The following is a 26,209-nucleotide window of genomic DNA, read 5'->3' on the forward strand; positions in this document are numbered from 1 at the left end:
TTGTTTGCCAAGTATTTTCCCAAACCCCTTTATCATGTGTTCTAATGGGTATGGAATTCCAAGGAAAATTATAATCCATATATTTTAAATTTTTTTTAAATAGTTTTTCAAAAAAATTTCTTTATGTGAGATTAATTACTGTGAAACCAAAATTTGATCAATTTTAATGATAAAAAAATGAAATTAGTTTTAAAGAAATGAAATTGAAACTAATATATTTTATGTTAAGTATATTTAAACAAATATATTTTCGAAGTGACAAATTACAAAAATAAATCAAGTTAAAGAAAAAAAAACTTTCAAAAAAGAAAATCAATCAAAACCTAATTTATAAGACCTCTTTGTTGTTGATGTATTATGTTAATATTGTATTTCATTTTTACTTAAGTAAAAAAAAATTATCCAAATACTAAATTTTTTTATAATTAGATAATTTCACGTTATTAATACTTTTATAAATATTAATATTGTTATTATTATTATTATCATCATGATCGTTATTAATGGTGTAAGGATTTTTTTTTAAATTCTGGGTTTTATCAAAATAAAGGAAATTAATTAATTTATTTACCCAACTGTTTTTCCATGGAATATAAGTGATAAAATTAAAACTGTTATTTTATTTTATTTTATTTTATTTGTTTTTAAGTTGCAATAATAAGTAATGTGTTGGTGTATTTTTATTGTTTGAATTTTAACTTGAGTAAATATAATCTACAAAATAATTGTTTGTTTTTTTCCATTAAGGGAAAGTTATTTTTTGTGTTGGACAAAATTTTTAAGATGGTTTTGAAAATTATGATTTATAACACATTACTACTTTTTGTTTTCAAAAAATTGAAAGTAAAAAAATGAAATAATAAAGATATGCAAAATTATTGTTTATAGTGTTCTCTTAATCAAATTTAAAAAAGAAAAAAAATTAAAATTCCTTCTCATTTTCTATGGATAAAGGCCAAAAAAATGTTTGCATTTATTGATGATTTATTTATTATTCTTTCTCCATCAGGAAACTGGAGGTCCTTCTTACGTAAACAACTCCTCACCTTTCTTGCATTAGAAAGATGAAAATATCAGTAATCAAACATATATCGGTATTTCAATTTTACGATATATCAAATATATCCGAGATATATCGATGGATATTTTGACATAAAATATCGATAGATCTAAAATTGACCAAAACTTATAAAAATATAAAATAAAACTTTTAAAAATGAAATTAAAAGTATAATAGATATTTATAGTTATTTTGTTAAATAAATTAATATGTATGTATATATATATATAAAATATCGTACGTGTCAATAAAAAATATAAATTTCATAAGTGTATATTGATTATTAAATTATATCAAATATTATTGGATGATTATATTGTGATATTTAATTATAATATATTTCAGTAGACCTAAAATTGATCAAAACTTATAAAAATATAAAATAAAACTCTTAGAAATGATATTAAAAGCATAATAGACATTTTGAAGTTATTTTTTTTAATAAATTGATATATATATATATATATATATATATATATATATATATATATATATATATAATATTGTACATGTTAATAAAAATATATAAATTTGATAAGTGTATATAGATTATTAAATTATATAAAATATTATTTGATGATAATATTGTGATATGTTATTATAATAAGTTTAATTTTAAAATCTATTTAATATTAAAATGATGATATATTATAAAATAAATTATGATAAATGTGTAAATTCTTAATATATTAATAATATTAAAAACACTATAAATAAAATTATGATATATTTTTACTAATCAATTAAATGAAAATTTTTCATTCAATTATAAAATAGTTATAATTAATTTGTTATTTAAAGTGTTTTTTTAAATATTTTGTTTATATCTTAACTTTTGATATATATTTCTTTACTGCACATTATATATCAAATGGCAAGTTTGCCCTAGTGGAGCTTTGACCACGTTGACCAACCATTGACCCACTTATTTATCCATGCTATATATCCCCATACATAGATATTTCGGTGATATATCGCCCAATTTCGACTATATTTTCTTCCCTTTAAAATATCTTCAATGATTTTGCCCTTACCCAAACATTTCCTAAAGCATTCACTTAGAACAAGAAATGAATAATGCTATAAAAAAAATATAAATATTAGGGGTGACATGGATAACGTAGTATTGAGGTAAAAAATAATAAAAATTTATTAATGTTGAATGTGAACCCATTTATCACATGGATGATATGATTTAGTGTGTTTTGATAATGACTTTAAGAAGTGTTTTTTGACATTATTAATACTTGAAAAATAAAAATTTTAAAATATTAAAAAAACTAAAAACACTTCTTAAAATCATCATGTAGAACCTTTTTTCAAGCCAAGTGTTAATGACTTGTTATTATTCTATTATTTCTATTTTTGTAAGTTGAAACAAAAAGCATTTCATGACCACCCGGGAGAGTTGAACTTTTTCATTTTTTAAGTAGGGGGGACCCTTTCTGGAGAAGGACCAGCTGCATGGACTCAGCAGGGAGCATGGCTGGCCATGGTGGTAGTTGGAGAGGATGACATGCCTTCTGAAGGGGGCACAGTGAAGCAGATGGTGGCTTGCTGGTGAAGACAAGAACAGAGGAGGGGGTTTTCTTGGGAGGGCAAACTGGAGTCTAAGGGGGAAGAACGAGAGGTTTTGGGAAGAGATAGGTGAGGGTTTTTGGGTGGCGAGTTTGAGAAAGATCTTTTTGGAGGGTTGTAGAGAAAAAGAAGAACAAGAGAAGCATTTTCAGGTATCTTTTTGTGGTTTCCCCATTAGCTTCTACTGGTATGTTTTTCTGCTCTTTTTTTTCTCAGTTGATTCTTGGATAATGTTTGTTGATTGGGAGTGAGCACGTTCATATTTTGCTAATGGTTTTGTTGTAGATTAGTTTGCTCCGGTTTTGATTTCCCTATGAGATATTTTGTAACCATGTTTTACCTTTTATTTGATACTCATTTAATTTCACCCACCCTCATCCAAGCCTATTGATTACGATATGAAGCATGGCTTGTACGAGCTCATTTTCTTGTATCTACTCTTTGTGCTTTGTTTTGTTATCTTCCTTTGCTCTTGATATCCATCCATGGTGCGCATCCATTTTCTCATTTCTGGTTGAGGGAGTAAGGAACTATAGAGTATGTACCCTCAGTCAATCTGTGGGTATGAAGTGTCATAACATGTTTGTCACGGCTGGGTGACTTCATACATGTATCTTATGGGTATGGTGTTCAAGGTGGATTTCGATTTGGTCTATATGAATATTTCAAGAAGCTTTACTCTGATATGCCGGTAGATCGCAATCGAAGCTTCATTTTCTTTGCACATAGTGCATCTGCAGAGGTACTTGCCAATGTGGCTCTCTGTCCTTTAAAGCTGTTAAAGTCCAGGTTCAAGAGCAGTCCCATTTTCGCAAAGAGTTTGCTTGATGGCTTTCCAAAGTTGTATGCATCAGAAGGCCCCTATGGTTTTTACAGGGGTTTTGTTCCACTTTGGGGTCGAAACCTTTTATTCTCTATGATTATGTTATCAACTTTTGAACATTCTGTGGATTTTCTGTACCGTAATGTTATCCATAGAAGAAAGGAGGATTGTTCAAGTGTTCAATAGCTTGGAGTGACATGTTTAGCTGGCCGTGCTGCAGGATCTATTGCTTCCTTAATTACTAATCCTGCTGTTGGTACTAACATTGGAGATCGAGCTGCTCCAGTGGCAGCCATGGTTGGAATGAATAGCGATAATCGAAGTTTAATTGGTGGATGTTCCGGGTATTTGGGCATGAGAGAATCCGGGTGTTGATGGGCAATGCATTAGTCAACCTCCTTACTTTTCATCAGGATATCTTCAGCAGCCTGTTCCTTATGAGACAGAAGCTGTACCGTGTTATTCATGGGATTTGACTTATGTTGGAGATGCTACAAATGGAACCATGCATGTATAGTCATTCATTCGTACCCATGCCATTACTCACCTCCATTAACCTAAACCTCCCTTCATTACCCACGTCCTCAATACCCATCTCATCTTTCATAACCCTGCACACCTATACCCATCCTTCATGCCCCCATGCATATCACCCTTCTTAATACCACGTGCCCTTCATACTTATATCTCCACCGCCTCATTAGCTTATTTCTAACTCCATACCTCCATCCTTCATGCCATCCATGAACCACATCGAACCCATTTTTTTTTTCTTCTTACACTACCCGTGACTATACCCAAGATGCGCCAAGTGACCGGTTCTGTAATTTGTTCCATCATCATATCCCTAACTCTACCTCTCGACATCCATGGAACCTAACACCTGCATGGCTGCCCAAGTCCCTTCCAAGCCCCTCATCCTCTCTGTTCGCTCTGGTGCTGCGATTTCCATGCCTGGAATGATGGACACCATTCTCAACCTTGGACTAAACGATGAAGTAGTTGCTGGTTTGGCTGCAAAAAATGGAAGGCGCTTTGTTTATGACTCATACAGACGCTGTCTAGACATGTTTGGAGACGTTGTAATGGGCATTCCACGTTCATCATTTGAGGAGAAGTTAGAAAAATTGAAGGACGCGCTGGGAGGTTACACGAGGCTTTTGAGTTTGTTCAGAACTCACCTTGTGGGGAACACTCAGTGATATGGGGTGCTCTGCTTGGGGCATGTAGGGTGCATGGAAACATAGACATGTTGAGGTTTGCAGTAAAGAAATATTTTGATTTGGAACCAGAAAACGCTGGAAAGTATTTTGTCTTGTCTAATGCTTATGCCACTTTTGGATTGTGGGACAATGTTGTGGAGGTTAGAGGAGCGATGAGGGAATCAAGGATGAGAAATGAGCTTGGATATAGTCGGATTGAGGTCCAAAGGGAGGTGCACTTCTTCCTTATGGGGGATAAATCCCACAAACAGACTGAGCAGATATACGAGGTGATCAAAGAAGTGACTTGCATTCTGAAAGGTGCTGGCTATGTTCCTGATTTAAGTGGCTGCTAATTCTTTTTTTAGGAAGTGGCTCATATTTATGATATTTTTCATTTATTGAAAATTTTGTGCAAGTCTTGGATTTGTTAAATTTCAATTTTAATGTTGCTGACAAAAAGAGAGAATCTGCTTTAACTATAAATATGTGCCAGAAATATCGCAGAAAAATACATGCCATGGGCATATGAATGCTTCAAGCCAAGTCCCCCCCTTTGCCTTGTATTCCAAGCACTGAAGGCATCATAAGCAAGAAAGGTAAAAAGTTTTCCAACTAGAATTGTTGGACTATCTTCTAGGGTGACAACAAGATTCTAGTTCAGGAATAGCTACTCAATTGGGCTGGTTGCAATCTATTCTTTCCCATCCGTTGGGCTTTGCATGAATTATAATATTGTTGGTGGGAAACTTACAGTGTATCACTAAACAGATGGCTGCTCCAAGTTGAAGTTTGAAGAATGTGCATTAAGCTTTGTATCTGCATCTGTTACCAGGCTGCTTGGATTGTGGATGATACAGATGTGGATGATTCATATAGGAGTGATAATGGTGATACTGATGATGGAATGGTGCTAGTCCACATGGCATCCTTGGGTAATAACAGCGAGGTAAAGGATTACAATCTCTGTCTCAAGGTTGCTGAATTTTACAGAAGTGGATCCCATTAAGAAGTTTACAACATGTCGCTCCTTGGCTACCTCAATTTCATTGGCTATCTCATAGCCAATCCCATCATCCCATCCTGGTCCCATACATGCACATGTCCAGCCGCAGAGCCACTTTTGACCACGTGGTTTCCTTACATTTTTTTTTCCTTTCTATTTTAAGAAATAATTTCCACATCCCCATTTCTTAAATAAATTTCCAGATTTTGGTTTGTTTAAAAATAATTTCAAATTCTCTCGTTTTTCATCCTTAGCATTTTTTTTTAGGTTCCAAAAATCCATTTTTGTTAATAAAATGTTGATGCCATTCTTCTTTTTGGCATGTAATTTTCGTAACTCCCATATTCTTTTAAATGTTTTAAAATAAACGTGAATTCAATTTCATAATTCCAAGCGATGGAATTTATGGAATTGATTCCATACTAAAATAAATGGGCTTTGGTGGGGGCCCAACATTACTGGATGTTTCTCTAAAAATAAATTTGAGTGAATTGTGATATTTGATGATTCCTTGTCCTGTTTAGTGATACATGCGACATGTTCTATATTCTTTATGGTACACTGACCTCATTTTTATGATGACGCATTGCTCGTTCGTGGCTCAGGTACACATCCACTTCCACTCTGGTAATTCTCTATGCATATTCTGATACTCATATGTGCATTATCAATCTGAGTATTCATTCATTTTCTCATTGATTGTCATGTTAGTTTCATTTTATTAATAGAAATCTGACTTTAGGGACTTAGAGAAGTGTTACGGTTTTTACCGTACCTTTCCGATAAGTAACCTGACCCCCGAGCCCAATTAGGTTTTTCATAGACCACCTTTTTCAAATGAGGAGTCATATTTAAGGTTTTCTTTCTTATTTTATTTATCCTTTTAAAATAAAACAAAAATAAGTGGCGACTCCAAGTTATTTTCTAATAAATAAAATTATTATTTTCAAATAAAAATCGAGCTCGCCATCTAGTGGAAGCGCATGAGCCAAAATACGGGGTCTACATATTGTCAAACTGCTCTTATTTAATAAATGAGTGAGATCGAATTATAAATGAATTAATATAGATAACCCATTAATGATATTTTAACAGGTAAAGCTTGTTAACATGATTATTATCCATTAAATCTATTGACCCAAATATAATTTATTTAATATTTCAAATTTAAAAATATTTTACTTTCAATTAAATAATTTCCATATGCATATTATTACTTATTTTTATCATTTTTTTTTGTTTTTTTTAAATATTTTACGAGTTTCCAAATGCATATTATTACTTATTACTTATTATTTTTTGGGTTTTTTTAAAAATATTTTACGAGTTTTAATCCATTTTCATCTTACTAATATATTTTCTCAAATTTTCATCCAATATTCTTAAATTTTTTGTAAAATCCAACCATAAATATTTTGATAATTTTGATATTTTCATCATTGTTTTAAACCAAATTTAAGATCAATAAAACAACCGTAGAAGGCATGTTCCGATTCGACCTCGACACCTGCTCCAAGCGCAGTTTCCCAAAATTTCCGTCTCATTTACTACCACTGCAATGCTCTTCTCTATCTCTGCACTATATCAGTCGATGAACCTTCCTCCAAAGCTCTAGCCCTAGACTATGGTTTTCGCATATTCGATCACGTGGTTAACAGCGGCGTCACCCCCAACGAGGCCACCATCACCGCCGTCGCTAGCCTGGCCACCGCGAAGTCTGACGGGGATCTCGCGTTCGAGGTGGTCCGAACAATGGTGAATTATGAGCTCTCGCCGCGGCTGCGGACGTATGGGCCCGCGTTGTTCTGGTTTTGCACGAACTTGGAAGGCGAAAAGGCGTGGGTTGTGGAGGAGCATATGGTTTCGATGGGGGTGCATCCAGAGGAGCCGGAGCTGGCCGGCTGTTAAGGTGAGCGCGGAGATGGGGAGAGGAGATAAGGTGTATGCATATTTGCATAAGCTGAGAACCGCTGTGAGGAGTGTCAGTGAGTCAACTGCGGAGATTATTGAGGGTTGGTTCTGCGGTGAAGCGACTTCGGAGGTGGGCGGTGCGGATTGTTGTTTGGGTGCGATTGAAGAGGTGGCATTGAAGAACGGAGGTGGTTGGCACGGGCAAGGGTGGATCGGTAAAGGGAAGTGGGTGGTTTGTAGAGCCAAAGTTGATTCGAGTGGCCAATGTGGCTCTTGCAGGGAGCAGCTGGCTACTGTTGACATTGATAGGGCTGAGACGGAGACGTTTTCAGAGTCAGTTGCGGCCATGGCAATGGAAAGGGAAGTCCGGTCCAATTTTCGGGAGTTTCAGGTGAGTGAAAGTTTTGTGGATTCGTTTATTTTTTTGTTGTGTTGTTTAGAAGGTTTTACTTCAGCTATGCTTGGATGCTTAGAAACTTGTGGAAAAGACCCTCTACTTTAAATGCTGACATTTGCTTTATAAAGTACTTCATCTTAAGCAAAATCTTCCGCTCTTTCCAAGACCCGCAGTGAGAATAAAACCAAGTTTGAGTTTTTTAAACTGTGTAAAATGGACTGGACACCTTGGTTATTTTGGTTGACTGTATTTCATTTTTTCTCTGCATTCCAATCTAATTTTGTAAACATCAAGACTTGGAATAATTGGGTGGTGAAGCTGGAGCTGATCATGTCCTCTATTAATTGATTTTGGGTGTGTTTAGTTGCATTAGATTTGTTCCATGTATCAGTGAACACTAATCAAGATTTCCAGATTTCATAGAATTGGAATTTAAAATCAGACTAATTTCTTTGCTGCTGAAATGTTGAATTTGTTCCATTTACTGATCTACTTTCTTTGTGTTGGTGTTTAGTGTCTCATAATACCTATTAAAAAACAAAATACATTTAGTGCCTGAAAACATGGTTGTGACCTTCCATAACTAAGAAGGTAGTGCTTATTGATTTTCCTGCAACTTGATACTGGCAAAACTTGGCTGATTAAGGGAATTAGGATGATTCCAATGCTTGTCACTCATTTGTCCCTTTAAACACTTTTAGTCTTAGTATGTTTTTGTGCTGCTTAGATTTATATTATTTCAAATGACTGAATTCGGTGAAATCTGATTTTAACTTAAGGGACATGCAAATAAACCTTTAATTTTGTTTTATCTTGTCATTCATGGGTTTGCATTTTTATTTAAGAATTTCCTTCTCAACAAGCTGGGGACAACTAATGATTTAAGAAAATTTAGATTAGTTTTTCCTTCCATGGTGGCTGGGTTAAGTAACATACAGATTTTGAATCCCAAAATCTTTGTAAATCCTTGTTTTATTTTTGAAAAAAGTTTTGGACAGTGGGATTTGAGATTCCCAAGTTCCAAAATATGCTTATTGGGGTTTTAATATTCTTTTGAGCTGGGAATTTCATTCCAACAAATTCTTCATAGAACTCCAAGTTTCTCTGCTTTGGAGATGATTGTAGCTGATGTGGTAGTTAAACTCACTAATTGTTTAGGGTGGAAGAAATTGAACAATGCAAGATATGCATTCTATATAGCAGTAAAACCTGAATAATTCTGTGTATATTGTCTGTAAGATCTCATGTAGATTTCATCTTCATTCTTTCTAGTGTAAAGCAATTTTGCAAACATTATTTTAACTTTTTTTTCCTAACTTAGTTGGAGGTACCTTTTTCCTTAATTTACTCATTTTTTTATTTAATTTTACTACAGGATTGGCTGGACAAGCATGCTGATTATGAAGCTATTGTGGATGGAGCAAATATTGGGCTCTACCAACAGAATTTTGCCTCAGGTTGTCCAACCTAATTCCTTGACTTGTCTCCCTCGACTGTTATATTTGGCTTCCTCTTTTGAACTCCTAGGAAGCAGCTTTTTTCTCAAATGGAAAGAAAGACATCAAGTATGTGCTGTCTAAAATCCCAGTCTTTTATGTGATAAATTTTGTCCTTACCTTTTTTCTATTTTTTGATCAATCTTTGTTTATCTGATTTTCAGTTATTTATTTCAAATTTGTTTTCGAGGTGCGATTTTTAATATAAAATTTACATTTATTCAGGTTCAAACCCACTTATATTTTTATAGTATTGGATCTACTAATTGTTTGTTTGATTCATCTTGGACTTCATATATGACTACTGCATGTCATGATTCAGATTAGAGACTTTGCAAGTTCTAACTAATGTTATTTTACATGAATTTCACTCCAAGTAATAGTTTAGAAGAAAGAGGCTGGATTGCATAAATGGCTACTAAGGCATTCATGGTCAGAGATAGAATTTTCATAATCCTCCTCCCTCTCAATTAAACACCTATTCAAAGATCTCATCCTCTATGCTGTTTGAAAATATTGCAAGAAATCTCTGTCCTAATGCTGTTCAACCTCACCATGGTTGCTGGCTCTGGCCTGTTGTTCTCTTTCACCACATCGTTGTAATTCTTTGACCATTGTCTGGATAGATCAGGCCTTCCAGCATGCCTGCTGGCACCAACACTGAACTGCCCCTGACCTTGTTTCCAGTTGTCCTTGGGGGATTTCAGGTCTCTTAGCTTGATTACTTTGGCAGCCCATTTCAGCAACTCAAAAGCCTTCAGGGAGGATGATATCTCCTTGCATCTTTCCAGAAGCCATGCCAATCTCAAAGGTTGCCCTAAAGCAGTCTGTGACTTCCTTGACATTCATTCTCTCTAGTGGCAGTTGAACACTGGACTGATCCTTAACATCTTATTATCCCACATTAGAAGAAAACCATTCAAACCCTGCAGATTCCAAGTTAAACTAGAAGCATTGTGGCACCACAATAATTTCTCCCTCTGGCTCCTCTATCCCTATGTCAGAACTCCTGCTGCCCCTTTCATAAGAGTTAATGGAAGATGCCTGCTTCCTTGAGCTTGTGCCCAGTCTTCTCCTCTTGGAGCTTCTGCTAGCTCTGCTTTTACTTTTCAATGTTTTCAAACAGGTTCATGACTCCTCGTTACAAACACTTCCAAAAATACTCGAATCCCTGATCACGCTGAGGACCCAATCAGAAGCCTGATCCTACTCTGTTTCCTAACTCACACCCTGCATCATCCCCTCACTTCTCTAATGGTTACCCTAGAGCCAGTCTTATTCTATTTAACTGGCTTCGCATGCTGATAGCTACAGTTTGCTTAGCCAACTTAGGATGAACAAGGACTATCCAAAAAAAACCAAGATCAAGAGTTTACAAGCCACCAGAAATGGATGGGAATGTGATTGACTGACTCCACACTGAACCCATTATTGATTTGGCAAACTAGACTATATTGATGTATGTGAGACACTCATGGTTGAAATATCCGTAAACAAGGATATATCGGTATTTGAATTTTACGGATATATTGGAAATATCGATATTCAAAATTCATGAAAATATTTGGAAAACTCCAAAAAATGATAAAATAAGTGTGTGGTATTTTAGGATTTTTTTTAATAATATTATAATATATATAAATATATATATAAAATGAGATTCACGTGGGAGTTTAAAAGGTGAAGAAAGAAAAAAAGAAAAAAGAAAAAAAAGAAAAGAGAGTTGCAGGGGAGTCATCGGTAGAGAGTGGGAAAAATGGGTTGTTGACTTTGGGACGTTGATGGACCTACCAAATGATGTCTGTTTCACATAAAATTCTGGAAGGATATTCTATTCAATGTGAGGAACACTCCTACGGTGTCTGATTTTAGTTTCAATGGTTAGATTTTTCAGATTTAGGGTAGGATGACTTAACCCTAAAACTTTAATTAAATATTTTTTTTTCGAAAAAAATTACAGATCTTATTGTTAACAGTTAAATAGGTAATATTTGTGATATAAAAAATTTTATTGGATGATTTGAGAGTATTTTTGAAATTTTGGTTATTATGGGAATTTTTTTTTTGTTGATAAATGATTGCATTTGGATTGTTAAAATTATTGGAATTGTTGAAAAATTATGAAATTGTGGTATAATTTATAATTTGTTGATATGTGGATTTTTTTTAGAATTATTGGAATATTTTTTGTAATTTTATTGTGGAAAAATAATTATATTTGATTATTAGAAATTATTGGAGTTGTTGTAAAATTATGGAATTTTGGTATAGATTATGTTTAATTGAGATTTGAATTATTGAAAATTTATTTGGTTGCTTTTAGTAATTTTAGTGTGAAAAAAATAATTATATTTGATTATTGGAATTGTGGTATGATTATAATTTCAATAATATTTGGACTAGTTAGAAAATTTATGTGATACTTGTGAATGAGGGTAATTAACATCATGACATTTCATTTACATCATGGTTGTGTGAAGGAAGGATAAAAATTGTGAAAAGTGCATGAAATGGAAAAAGAAAGAAAAATAAAATAGTAATGAAAAGTAAAGATCCTTATGAGGCGAATTAAGAAGGGAGTGAGATTCTAGGGTGAAAGACCCAAAAGTTTACCTCAAGAAGACTCTGAATGGGGAGTGTATTTGGGTGCGGACGCATATCCTTCGGTGAAAGCCCGAGAACGACAGTGCATTGTGTGGTTGTGTGTAAGCATTTGCATCATGGTTGCATTTGGAAGAAGGATTTGTATTATTTATTAAGTGTATGTTTGAATATATTATTTAAGACTAAAATGACTTGTTCATTTTGTAAATTTAGAATAGTTGATATGCTAGACATATGATTGAATAAGGAAAATGATAATTTTGATTGGTTTAAATTTGTATGGTTAGAGTTTCTTTAAGTGTATAATGTAAAGGTAATATTATGTTTTAACGTATGGTTGTATTACTGACCTAGAATTTTTAACCTATTTGGGTGTAACACACCCTACTGAGCAACGTGGAAATGCTCACCCCTTTATTTCCTAAAATTTTTAGATGTAGATATAGTTTCAGAGGGACTACAAGAAGTTCAAGAAGTGTTCCAGAAAGCAAAAGAACCATGATAATAGTTGTTTTTAAATTTATATTACCCTTGTTGAAAGAGAGAGAGAGAAAGGAGAAAAACCTTAATTCTCATTCATGTAATATCTACTTACAATTGAAAGATATATATATACAAGGCTAGGAGTCCTAACTACCATACATGTGACCTATATTAACAAGGAAAGATAATATACTATAAATACATTATATTCAACACTCCCCCTCAAGCTGGAGCATATACGTCATATGCACCAAGCTTGTTACAAATATATTTAATCCTAGGACCTCTGAGAGATTTAGTGAAGATGTCTGCTAGTTGATCATTTGAATTGACAAAACTTGTAGCAACACATCCTGATGCGATCTTCTCTCTAATGAAATGACAGTCAACTTCAATATGCTTGGTCCTTTCATGAAAGACTGGATTGGATGCAATATGTAATGCGGCCTGGTTATCACAGATGAGTTTCATCTGTTCATCCTTTCCAAATCTCAACTCCTGAAGAAGATGTCTCAACCATATGAGTTCACATGTTGCCAAAGCCATAGCTCGATACTCAGCTTCAGCGCTAGATCTGGCCACTACATCTTGTTTCTTACTCTTCCAAGATATTAGATTACGTACCAATAAAAACACAGTACCCTGAAGTGAAACGTCTATCTGTGGGTGAGCCAGCCCAATCTGCATCTGTGTAACCAACAACTTGAGTATGACCTCTGTTCTCGTACAATACACCTTGGCCTGGTGTACTTTTGATATATCGAAGAATACGGATTACGGCATCCCAATGGCTATCACATGGTGACTGTAGGAATTGACTAACAACACTCACAGGAAAAGAAATGTCTGGACGAGTAATGGTGAGATAGTTCAATTTACCTACGAGCCGTCGATATCTCCCGGGGTCTCCTAAAGGCTCCCCCTGTCCTGGTACAAGTTTGACATTCGGATCCATAGGTGTGTCTACCGGTTTACAGTCTAACATACCGGTTTCTTCCAGGATGTCTAAAGCATACTTCCTTTGGGAAAGGACCACACCAGAACTGGATTGAGCTATCTCAATTCCCAAGAAATACTTGAGTTTCCCCAAGTCTTTGGTCTGAAAGTGGGTAAAAAGATGTTGCTTTAGTTTCTGAATACCATCCTGATCACTGCTTGTAATGACGATGTCGTCCACATAAACAACCAGATAAATACACTGCCCCAAGGAGTTATGATGATAAAAAACTGAATGGTCTGCTGTACTGCGAAGCATGCCAAACTCTTGAACAACAGAACTAAAACGGCTAAACCATGCTCGAGGAGATTGTTTCAAGCCATATAGAGAACGGCGTAACCTGCACACTAAACCAGACTCCCCCTGAGCAACAAAACCAGGAGGTTGCTCCATATAAACTTCCTCGGCAAGATCACCATGAAGGAAGGCATTTTTAATATCCAACTGATAAAGAGGCCAAGAACACATAGCAGCCATGGAGAGAAGCAAGCGGACAGAAGCAATCTTGGCAACAGGTGAGAATGTGTCACCATAATCAGAACCATAAACTTGAGTATAGCCTTTAGCAACTAAGCGGGCCTTAAGGCGATCAACCTGACCATCAGGACCAACCTTAACTGCATAGACCCAATGACAACCAACTGTAGATTTATCAGAGGGTAAAACAACAAGATCCCAAGTGCCATTAGAGTGCAGAGCAGCCATTTCATCCACCATTGCCTGTCGCCAGCCTGGATGGGAAAGAGCTTCATGGGTGCTCTTTGGAAGAGAAACAGAGGATATAGCAGAAACAAAAGCAGAATAGGGTGAAGATAATCGATGATAACTCAAAAAATTGTAAATAGGATGAGGATTACGAGTAGAGCGAGTACCTTTCCGAACAGCAATGGGTAAGTCATTAGGAGAAGGCAGAGCCGGGGCAGGTGAAGTCGAAGGGATAGGAAGTGAGTCAGCAGGTGCCTCAGGAAAAGGGAGAGGAGCAACGACACGAGGGCGACGATGATAAACCTGAAGTGGTCGAGGGGGCATAACATCAGGTGGGGAGACAATGGGAATAGGCAAGACTTCAGAAACAGGAAGAGACTCAGAAGTGGTGGAAAAGAATGGTGAGTCCTCAAAGAAGGTGACATCAGCGGAGATAAAGTATCGATGAGTCTCAAGGGAATAACAACAATAACCCTTCTGAAGTCTGGAATATCCCAAGAAGAGGCACTTCATGGCTTTGGCGGAAAGCTTGTCCTGTCCAGGAGTGAGAATATGAACAAAGCAAGTACAACCAAAGACACGAGGAGGAAGGAAATAAAGTGGTTGGTCAGGGAAAAGAAGGGAGTGAGGAATCTGATCGTGTAAGACAGAGGAGGGCATACGATTAATCAAATAACAAGCGGTAAGAACAGCGTCCCCCCAAAAACGAAAAGGAACGTGACTATGGAGGAGGAGAGTACGAGCTGTCTCAACAAGATGTCGATTCTTGCGTTCAGCTACCCCATTTTGTTGAGGAGTATGAGCACAAGAAGACTGATGAAGAATCCCATGATGAGACATAAACGAAGTAAATTGGGCTGAAAAATATTCCCTGGCATTGTCACTGCGTAACACACGAATAGAAATATTGAACTGGGTTTGGATTTCAGTATAAAATTTCTGGAAAATAGAGAATAACTCAGCTCGATTTTTCATTAAAAAATAACCAAGTACATCGAGAACAGTCATCAATGAAAGTGACAAAATACTGAAATCCTAAAGTAGACGCAGTCCGACAAGGACCCCAAACATCAGTGTGGACAAGCTCAAAAAGAGACTTTGCCCGATTATTCAAACGCTTTGGGAACGAGACACGAGTATGTTTCCCAAGCTGACATGACTCACACGGAAGCGACGACAAAGTGGAAAAACGAGGAACCATCTTCTGGAACTTGGAGAGACTAGGGTGGCCCAGACGATTGTGAATGAGGAGAGGAGCATCAGTGGAAATGCAAACTGCAGGAGATGAATCTGAGGTGAGGTGATAGAGGCCTTGAGACTCACGTCCTATGCCAATCGTCTTCCCCGTACTCCGGTCCTGTAAGGTCACAAATTTATCAGAAAAGGTAATAGAACAATTAAGAGTACGAGTGATTTTGCTGATGGAAATAAGATTAAAAGGACATTCAGGAGTATAAAGGACAGAAGTGAGAGGTGGAGAAGGTAGAGGAAGGGCCAAACCAATACCTTTAGCCACAGTTTGAGAACCATTAGCTAAGGTAACAGTAGGTAAATCAGAGGTAGTAGTAATAGAGGAGAAAAGATCCTTATTACCATATAGGTGATCAGATGCTCCAGAATCTAGAATTCAGGGTCCAAGAGAAGATGTGTGGGTAAGGCAGGCAGAGGCATTACCAGGCTGGGCAACAGAGGCAATAGAAGCCTGAGATGTCTGAGATGCGGAGGAGCTCGGAGGCTGAGGCAGCGGAGAATCAGAAGACTGGGCCATATGGGCAGTGCGAGGAGGTCTTCCATGTAACTGATAGCAACGATCGCGAGTGTGGCCAAGTTTATTGCAATAGGTGCAATGAGGACGTTGGCCTCTACCTCGGGTACCACTGCGTCCTCCTCGAGAGGTAGTTTGAGAAACTAACACAGAAGAATCTGAAGCGCTATCAGATGGCAAAGTCTGAGTGGACGAGATACGGAGGAGGCGAGCAAACACATCATCCAAGGACGGAACTGATGAACTACCAAGAATCTGATCACGAATAGGCTCAAGATCCGGACGGAGGCCAATAAGAGTAAGGACCATGAAGAACTTGTCAAGCTGTGTTTGTTGAGCCCCAACATCAGGAGTAAGAGGCATCACAGTCAAGAACTGCTCCTTAAGAGAGGCAATCTGACCAATATAAGTAGATAGATCCAAGTCCTGTTGGCTGAGATGGACAATAGCAGAAGCCACCTTATAAAGACGCTGGATATCATTCGTGTATAATCCTTTGGCCTGAGTCCAAAATTTAAAACAAGTTTTATAGGCCTGAAGATGAAGAAGAATCCGGGGATCAACCGATTGCCATAATACACTACATAACTGTGCATCTATCTTCCTCCACTGTACGCGGTCAACCTCAGGGATATCTGCCTCCTGGGTAACCAAGTGATCCTCATATCCTTGACCCATAAACCAAAGTTCAACAGAGGCAGACCAGGAAAGATAATTTTCACTGCCAACCAATTTCTCTGAGGTAATCATAGGAGATCCAGAGATAACAGAGGTAAAGATCTGATTTTTGGTGGTCATATTCACGTATTTGGATCGAAGAGAGCCCTAATACAGCTTCAGATTGCGGCGTGGCACCACCGAAAAAGGGAGACGGCCTCAGATCGCGACGTGGTACCACCAGAAAGGTAGAAGAACACTTCCCAAGGCACGTGCAGGGATTGGGGTGGAGAGAAAGTAGCCGGAACTTCGCCGGAAAGGCTGTTTGGAGGGCTGACGGAGACAAAAATCCCCAAAAGAGGTACGTGCAGGGCTCGGATGGGAGAACCAGGTAGGTAGGGATGCTGGTCGGCGGCAGGCGAGGCTGGAAGAGGAGGCGCGTCGCCGGAAAAGGCCTCACGCGCCTTCACGCGCCGGCGCGTGAGATGCAGTTGCCGGCCGGAAAATGGCGCGTGTCCGGCGCGTGGATCCTCTTTTGATGCCGGTGCCTTCACAAAAGTTGGAGATCTCCTCCAGGCGCTCCTTCTGGTATGGTCAGTGTCGGAAAAATAGGTCGCCGGGAAATTTCGCCGGAAAGTTCGCTGGAAAGTTCGCCTGAAAATTTCGCCGGCGGTGAGTGGTTTCTAACGATGATCCGACTGACCGGAAAGTGTTGGGAGATGGGGAGGGTGACCGGAAAGAAATACAGTCACCGGAAGGTTTCCCGGAGTTGATGACACGGGAAACAGGAAAGAATTAGGTTTTCTTCCTTGGCTCTGATACCATGTTGAAAGAGAGAGAGAGAAAGGAGAAAAACCTTAATTCTCATTCATGTAATATCTACTTACAATTGAGAGATATATATATACAAGGCTAGGAGTCCTAACTACCATACATGTGACCTATATTAACAAGGAAAGATAATATACTATAAATACATTATATTCAACAACCCTTTTTATATGTACCAATTTGAATTATATGGGCTTTTGTAAGTTAAATTATATTTTGTTAGTTTATAAAATATTTTTGGAAATATTATTTTTAAGATTATTGTAAATATTTGAGCTCTTGGATAGAAAGATGATTTGTGGATTTATTATACTTGTGAATAGGAGATAGTGTGATGGTTGGTTTTGGAAAAGTAAAATAATATGTTACAGTAAATCTTAACTTAATAAATTTATTTAGGATTAGACACTTTATTGAAACAAAAAAAAAAAAATTAAGGTGTTTTGATTGATTGCCAATGTGGATTGGAGTAACCCTTAAGGTTAAACCCTTGACGTGGGATCACAAGTCAAGTTCTGGATTGCCCAGAATTTGGGGCGTGACAAGTGGATCCTCATTTAAAGCCGATAAACTCACTGAAATTGGAAACCGTCCAATAAATTCAGGTATTAAGCCATAAGCGATGAGATCACCACTTTCAACCTGTGAGTCCAAAAGAAAATTTCAGGCTGACTTTCTGGACAAATTTGTTTCATAGAAAAGTAAAAATAGCGGAAGCGCACACACATCTCCAAAGGTTTCCTTCCCTGAAGTTTCTCAAATTATAAGTATATGCTTTACACCATATTTCCTTCGTATTGCAGTTCAGTTTGTCAGAGCACTACCATGTTAAGGTGCAAGCAGCAGGTACAAGGCAAATCAGTTACTATGGATCCAACAAATACATTTACTCAACCCTCTTTTTTCAGTGATCAGAGGGATCATGGAACATATCTCCATTCCAATGTTCCTTGAGCAATAAGTCTTAACACAATCAGATTTCTAGGTCTTCCAAAGCAGTATACCACCTACCCAACCCTCCATTAGCAGCCCTTGACAAAAGTTTTGTTTGCAAGAACTCTCCTACTCTTATTTGGCAAGTAGCTTATAAAAAAGGACTGTTATGACTGTGTACTGTAGATGATTAAACAGGTCATTTCAGAAACAAAACTTACTGCATTTGAGATGTCAGCCAAACATTACAACAGAATCAGGAGATTCATAACAGAAAGAACATCTGAAGTCTGAAGATAACAGTGAGATTACAAACTTTAAGAAACATTCAATTGTTTATTCACAATTCAATGTCCTTAATGAACTACTAGATTATTGTAAAATGTTTTGAAGAGCATGAGAGATGCAGACATCAAGGAAAGGCATCAGAAAAAGATTCCCCGATGAGTTGAATTTTTAAGAAACACAGTAAGCTCTTCCAGAACACAGCTCTAAGCTATAAGCCTCACAATCATGGTATCAGGGTCATAGTGAAGGAAAAGAGAGGAGAGGAAGAAAACTTCAGAAAATTTCCTTCCAAGTACAATTTCATGTTGGGGTTTGGCAAACTATCAAATAAGGGGAATCACATCCATTCTTGTGGGATTTTACAAGCAACAGATTTAGGTTTTTAATTCCCTTTTTAACTTCAAAGTGCTATAAAACCAAGAGTATCCTCAAGATTTTTCATTTTTTATTTTTTGATAGGTAACAGATGTATGCTCAGGATAGTCATGTCTACTGACCTCCTAGGGGCTTATACCTCCCTTGTAAGAGAGGAAAGGAGGGTTGCTTCATATCTTCGCATCAAGAGGGACTAACACACTTAATGATGAAGTTGTTGAATAAGAAATAATTTTTCTCACTCTGTTTTGTATCTACAACAGCATTTCCTGGCAGAAAATTCAAAGGGTTCAGCCAGTAGAAAGCAAGTATTGCATCATTGGTCTTTTCAGCACAGTAGAAAAAAAGAAAAGAAAAGAAGGCGCACTCCTCAAAAGATTAGTCATCAAATTAAATAGGATAGACAAAACTAATTTACAATTGATGCACTCACAGTTCCTTCAAGCATTTTCAGCAATGCCTGTTGAACGCCCTCTCCAGATACGTCTCTGCTGATGTTTAAGCTCTCAGCCTGCACAAGAATCTCCACCGGATGATAATAAAAAAGATATAGCTATATCCAATTATCCACTTCATAAACTAAAAAAGAGACTAGACCTTCTTAGTTATCTTATCGACTTCATCAATGTACACAATCCCTTGCTGAGCTGCTTCCACATTGAACTCAGCAACCTAATTTCCAGTAAGAAGAATCATAAAACATTTTATAGAAGATAAGAGTGCAGGTGCAAAGATGTGGTACAAACCTGTAAAATAATTATTTATTGAAACGATCAATAATGTTTAGAGTTAAGGAGTGGAAATGGCATCATTAACATTCATCAATAGTATACTACAAAGATGAGTCTAAGTAAAAGTACTCGTCATTCTTCTTCTTTTTTGGGGGGGATGGGTAAACCACCACAACCCCACCCCAACTCCTTACCTCTTGAGCCAAGCCTCAATAGCAAAAGTACTTATCATTCATGATCAAGGTGGTTTCAACTCTACTAGGAGAGCACCCAGAATAGATGCGCAACTTGTATAATAGCAGAGGTGAAGCTTACAAATGAGCCCCTAAACTAGGTTCAAGTGGCAAAGGGGTTGGAGTGGAAAGAGCAGATACCAAGTTCAATTCCATATAGCACCCAAAGAAGAAGAAGAAGAACCAGAATAGACACTTCTTGATGATAGCAGAGATGAAGCTTACAAATTGGCCCCTAAACCAGGTTCAGATGGCAAAGGGGTTGGGGTGGAAAGAGGAGTTACCAAGTTCAATTTCATATAGCACCCAAAAGTACAAAAAAGAAACAAAAGGTTACCCGCAAAGAAAAAGAAAAAGATGAATGAGTCTATTACTTAGTGAGTCCATTACCTAAGAAAGTGCATAGAAAGGGAAGGCCAACACAAGCCTTGGTTGGGCTCGGGCACATGAATAGAGACTTCTAGGCCATTGAAGCTTGTTTTATTCCTTTTCTACATGTATCACACTAATATATAATTCAATTTTCTTCAGCTACATGTTTTAATAAAAGTGTGTGGACTCAAACCACAAAAGAAAAAAAAAACAAGAAAAGAAAGTTGCTTCAGTGTATCAACAACTAACAAAACTGATATGGGTACAAAAAAACCAACAGATAGGAGCGGAAAGTATTAGAAACTATCAGGATAAAGGTGTGCTCAACCACATAAAACACAAAGGCCATACCACACCATAGTATCCTTCAAGCCTAACCTAATGGAGTGATCATACAAAGAAGATTTTCTCCCATGGCCCCAAGGATGAATGTATGATGGTTATTGTTGAATGAATGATGATCATAATAGTGTTTGGATTATTTGCTTTCTCTAGATTGCGTTGTACACCCCATAAGAGGCATAAGATTTTTATTTGATTGTAAAAATCTTTCCTTTTCACTAGATGGGTTATAAGCTCCATTAAAGGAGCATAAAAAAAAGTTCAGTTTTTGTATACATCTATGGTGACCCAAGAGAGAAGAAGGCTTCTTGAAGTTTCTTTCATGAGTTCCTATGGTGATTTAAAGAAAAAGAAAGATTGTTGAAAGTTCTTGGTTTGAGATCTTTGATAGCACAATTATGTCATCTTTAATATAAAATTGGGATTGCTTCTCGTGAGTTTCTTGGAGCACACCACCTATGGTTTTGAATCTTAGGAATTCAAGATTCCAATGCTTCAAACAGATTGCAATTTGGAGTTGAAATGAGGGAGATATAGTCGATTGAAGAAAGGTTGGACAAAGAGCCTAACAACACAGTGATGCTGACTTTAAGCAAAATCGGAGCTATCTCCCATGAGCTTTTTGGGGCAAACCACATATGGTTTTGAAGCTAAGGCAGTTAGGAATCCAATGCTTCAAACAGATTGGAATTCGAAGTCGAAACAAGAGAGATATGGTTGATTAAAGTAAGGTTGTGTAAAAGGCATGTAGTTATAGGATTGAGCTCTGGCCAAATAGTTTTTAGTTATTTGAGCATCTTTTTGGCTCAATTTTGTGGCAATTGGGTCTGTTGGGCTTTACTTTTTTTACTAACCCTATCTTTGGTTGTAGGGTTATTTTGGTAATTTGGATTTTTATTCAAATTTTAATTACCAAATTTGGAACAGATCCCTCAGGTTATGAGAATTATTTATTGAATTTCCTTCTATGTTTTTTATGCCATTTTATTTTTGGCATAAAATATATTTTGGTATTCTTAAGTAAATGAATTTTCATATGTTTTTCCTTGTTTTAGATAATTTATTAAATTGAAATGTGCTAGTATTAGGAAATTTTTTATTTTAGGAAAAGACAAGTTGGAAAGAAATAAGGAACCCATTTCCTTTTCAAAATTAAACTCTTAGAGATTTTTTATCAAAATAAATATTTTTAGATTTTAGATCTCTAAGAATCTTTTTATTTTAAGGAAGAAGATCTGTTTTTCGAAGTCTTGAAGAAATAAAATCTTTCCTATTTAGCACAAGATTCTAATTTAAGGAAATAAAATATTTTTGAAAGAATATATGATGGATAATTCATGATTAAGATAACTTACCAAGATATTCTTTCAAATAAAATAAATTAAAGTAAATTTTGGATTTTTCTTAAGAAAATAATTTTTCATGGGAAGTTTTTTCCAATATTATTTTCCTTGTAATTAGTTGTTGTTAGAATTTATTAATATTTTTTTAAAACTATCCAATTATTAAACTTGAAAAGGTTTTTTGTTTTTTCTCGGTGAGAGAATGAAAACTATACTTATAGTTGGTCTTCCAAGCTCTCCCTCCCCGAGAGGAGGAAACTATTTTGCTTGGAAAGTTCAATGATAAGAAATAAAAGAGCAATTCTTTTAGCACAAGAGTCCCATTTTAAGAAGTAAATAACAAATTTGGAAAATTTCATGATAGAGAATTTATTTTAAGAATGGTTACCAAAATTACTAAAAGTCTTCTTTTACAAAAGATTAAGTGGGAGAGGGTCATAACAAAGCCCACGACCTCCATTGTCAGGCCCATCTTAATTCAAGTTTATCATCACTCCCACAATGGGTTGGGCCCTAGGAATCAAGGGATGTGGACTCTCCTTATGGACAATACTTGACATGTCTATAGTGGGAGCAACCACCCCGACAGTAGGGTTCCTTATTTGGTGGGGTTTCTTTTCAATAGATGGGTTGTAAGCTCCAAAGGAGCATAGGAATTTTTATTGTTGTAAAAATTTTAATTTTTTGTATCCATCCATGGTGACCCAAGAGATAAAAAGGAATCTTGAAAGCTCATTTTGAGATTCTATGGTGGTTAAAAAAAAAGTATTCTTGGAAGTTCTTGGTTTGAGATCCTTTGAAGGTTTGCAAAAAAAATATGAAAAGGTTAATTAGGATGTAGAAAATGGAGCAATTCAAGATAATGAGTAGACATGCAAGATATGATAAATCTTAAATTCTATATTATAATCATAAAAATTTGGCTAGAATGCATTGAAGTGTGAGAGTAATACTAATAATACAAATATAAAAGTCTAACCATTAAAAAAATATCAATAAAAATTCACTTCATCTCCTCATCATCATCATCATCATTAAATAAAATACATGATACCTTCACGTGACAACAAGAAATGATATGTGCATCATCTTCACATGACAACAAGAAATGATATATGCATTCATCGTCATCATCATTAAATAGAATACATGATACCTTCATATGACAACAAAAAATGATACGAGTGGAAAGAAAAATATTTTCTTGGAACTTAACGAGATGAAAAATACTAGCATCACTTTCAAAGATGTATCCAAAACTTGGACGAGAATGGTAAAATCTCAATTCTTTTGTATATATAAAAACATCAATTTACTTTAAATGTCCATCATGTATTAGATATAGAGAGCTATTAAGGAAAATATCTAGGCTAGCTATGACATTTACATGAAAAGTTGTAGCCTTTTTGTAAAAGATAAAAATGCCACTTTGATTTTTTAAGTGCTTATAACAAAAATAAATAAATAAATAAATAAAATATTTTCAATGAATCTTGAAAAGATGTTGCAAAATGCATAAAGGTTTGTGTCAAGGACTGCTCCTGCATTTGGCTTGAGACTTGAACCTTTGTAAATCTCCAAATTTGTCCTAGTGAATTGCAATGTAGATCCATCAACCCTAATCCATTTTTTGTCTATTTGTAGCTTATAAATCAATAGAATGTGACAAAAGAATAACAATTAAAACAAAAGATAGGTGTATGCATAACTAAATCAAAGCAATAAAAAAAATGATTCATAACACAATTAGAGTAAAATGAATTTACAAGGCACAAAAGAATGTAACAAGGGAGGTCCAAATCGAAATAAAAATAAAATTAGTGGCCAAAAATTAAAAATTAAAAATAAAAATAACAATGCTAAGACATTGATTATGATAAGGCATTTGCTCCTGCTGTTTACATCGAAACTATAATATTAATAATGAAAAAAATCTGAAAGTCTAACATGGTAACACCTAGAGGAAGGTGAATGGGTATATTTAAAAAATTTAAAAATTATTTGTATATTATGACTAACTTTTTTCTTGTGAGAAGTTAAGAATTTTCAATTCTTTTAATTATAAGCAATGCAAACAAGATAATAAATATATGCAATGAGACATAAAGATTTTTATGTGGAAAACTCTCACACTAATTATGGAGATAAAAAAAAAAAAAAACCATGAAGTCTAAGACCATTAATCTAAATCGACTATATGAAATCAAATTACACGGATTTACTTGACCACTTTATCTTAAAGAGCTACTCTTCAATACCTATAACTTGATCCGCAATGCAACAACCTTTAATTGCTCCAGTGAATACGTTTTAGCATTATTAAAGGGATGAAAGTTTTCAATCCAATATTCAAAAATTGAATCCTTTGAATGAGATATTAGGAATGGTTTAGGAAATTCTTTGGAAATCTCATCAATATTCTCTAACCCTAAAGGGGTTATAATAAGGTATTAATAGGCAAATAACCCAAAGAGATTCACTATGAATAGGTTTCCAAATCCAATTTGCTTGAAATTCTCAAAAATATTCTCCCATTTTCGACAAAAAACATATGAGCGCTCAAATGCACTTAATCACCGCTTGAGCACCTTGAGTGCTTGAGCGGTCCTAGTACTTGAGCGCTTGAGCGTCCCCTATTTCATTTAATTTGTACAAAAAATCAATTTTTGTTAATTTAAATATATCATTTCTCTTTATATCTCATAAGATCTTTACCTCTCACATCTCTGTTGAACGAATAATAATCTTTGATCTTTAATGCAGAGCAAGTGACTATTTAAAAAGACTTTTATAGTCAAACACTAAAAAAAACAAAATTGTCAACATATAAACAAAACTTAATGTCCTAACAAGTAATTTATTAAAATTTTATTAAATGGATATAAAATCTCTTTTTATCAATGAATATCTTGAAGTATATATGGAATAATTCATAATTCATAAAATGAATGGAAAATTAGTTTTGTTTGCCCATGCAACACTTCTTTTGAAAAGGAGATTGTTACAAATCATTAATTGTGTGGCTAGTAAACCAAAACCAATAATAGATATTGCTTCTTTGTCTTGGCCTTTAATTCTTTCTTTCTTTCTTTCTTTCTTTTTAATTGTTCGTACGGTATAAAATACTTGCAATAATTGACTACTTTTCAAGATCATGATTTTTTTTTCTTAATTACGATTACTACCTTTCAAGACAATGATATTTTTTTCTTTTGTATTTTACTTTAATTAGGGTTATGCTAATATATTACTTATTAGGCTTGACTACACTATTGAAGAGGTATTTATTAAAATTAAAGTGTGATTAATTAGGTCACATCACTTATGTAATATGTTTTATAATTTTGAATCTATTACTTTATATCTTCATCTCATTTACTAATATTTAATATATATTTTGTATATTGGTCTTATTTTGTGAATCCGATCCTTTTTGGGTACTTCTAAAAGTGATGATATGGAGTTGTATGTACTTACTTTTTTCTCGTTCATTACAAAACAGAGACATCAACCAACCTCCAAGCCATAATGTTTCCACACGCACCCCAAAAAAAAAATGGGACTAAAACCAACCACAACAACAAGAAGCAATTGAATTAATTGATAAGCCAAATCTAAGGGCAGTCCTTCAAGGGGCTTCACTTCCGAGTAAAGATGTTGCAGTGGAGGTTATTTGAGAGACTGATCAGTTATAGGAGGACCCACCCTTACTTACCGCTCTTCCTCCGTCCATCATCAGCTCTTTTACTCTTTGCCTTGTTTCCTTATAAGATCTCTAAACTTTTCTTTAACTAAATGTACTTTGAGGACAAATCTTAAAAGGTTTAGAAGATGAGAGCCAAAACTTTTGATTAGAATTCATGAAAGTTCATTCATTTTTAATAAAATATCTTTATTTATACATGTAAAACTCTTTTAAAATTATTGAGTTTTTTAGTTCTAAAACATTCCAAAATTGTTTTTAAAATCAAACTTCAATTGATAATGACTATTTAGTAAATCCTAATACATGATTAAATTATTGATGACCATCTAAGAGATAATCGAAATTATTTATTAAGGTTTGATTACGCTATT

The 26,209-nt window shown here is 35.3% G+C and overlaps 1 protein-coding gene and 1 long non-coding RNA gene across 2 annotated transcripts; one reads left to right on the forward strand and one right to left on the reverse strand.

Moving 5' to 3' along the window:
* The first annotated feature begins 4,348 nt into the window (after window positions 1-4,348).
* Window positions 4,349-9,572, forward strand: LOC100263566 (proteinaceous RNase P 2). The gene is given in 6 exon segments (XM_010664154.3): window positions 4,349-4,607; window positions 4,661-4,953; window positions 5,499-5,612; window positions 7,149-7,570; window positions 7,572-7,971; window positions 9,353-9,572. Coding segments are annotated over 6 exon segments (1,584 nt in total). The 3' UTR covers window positions 9,449-9,572.
* A 9,121-nt stretch (window positions 9,573-18,693) lies between these two features.
* Window positions 18,694-20,379, reverse strand: LOC109124203 (uncharacterized). Its single transcript, XR_002032123.1, has 4 exons — window positions 20,301-20,379; window positions 19,709-19,783; window positions 19,545-19,622; window positions 18,694-19,380 (listed from the first exon to the last, which is right to left on the reverse strand). It is a non-coding gene; the product is annotated as an uncharacterized LOC109124203 (long non-coding RNA).
* Between the last annotated feature and the right edge of the window lie 5,830 nt (window positions 20,380-26,209).

Source organism: Vitis vinifera, chromosome 16 (assembly GCF_030704535.1).
Source record: "Vitis vinifera cultivar Pinot Noir 40024 chromosome 16, ASM3070453v1".
In the NCBI taxonomy this organism is placed as follows: Eukaryota; Viridiplantae; Streptophyta; class Magnoliopsida; order Vitales; family Vitaceae; genus Vitis; species Vitis vinifera.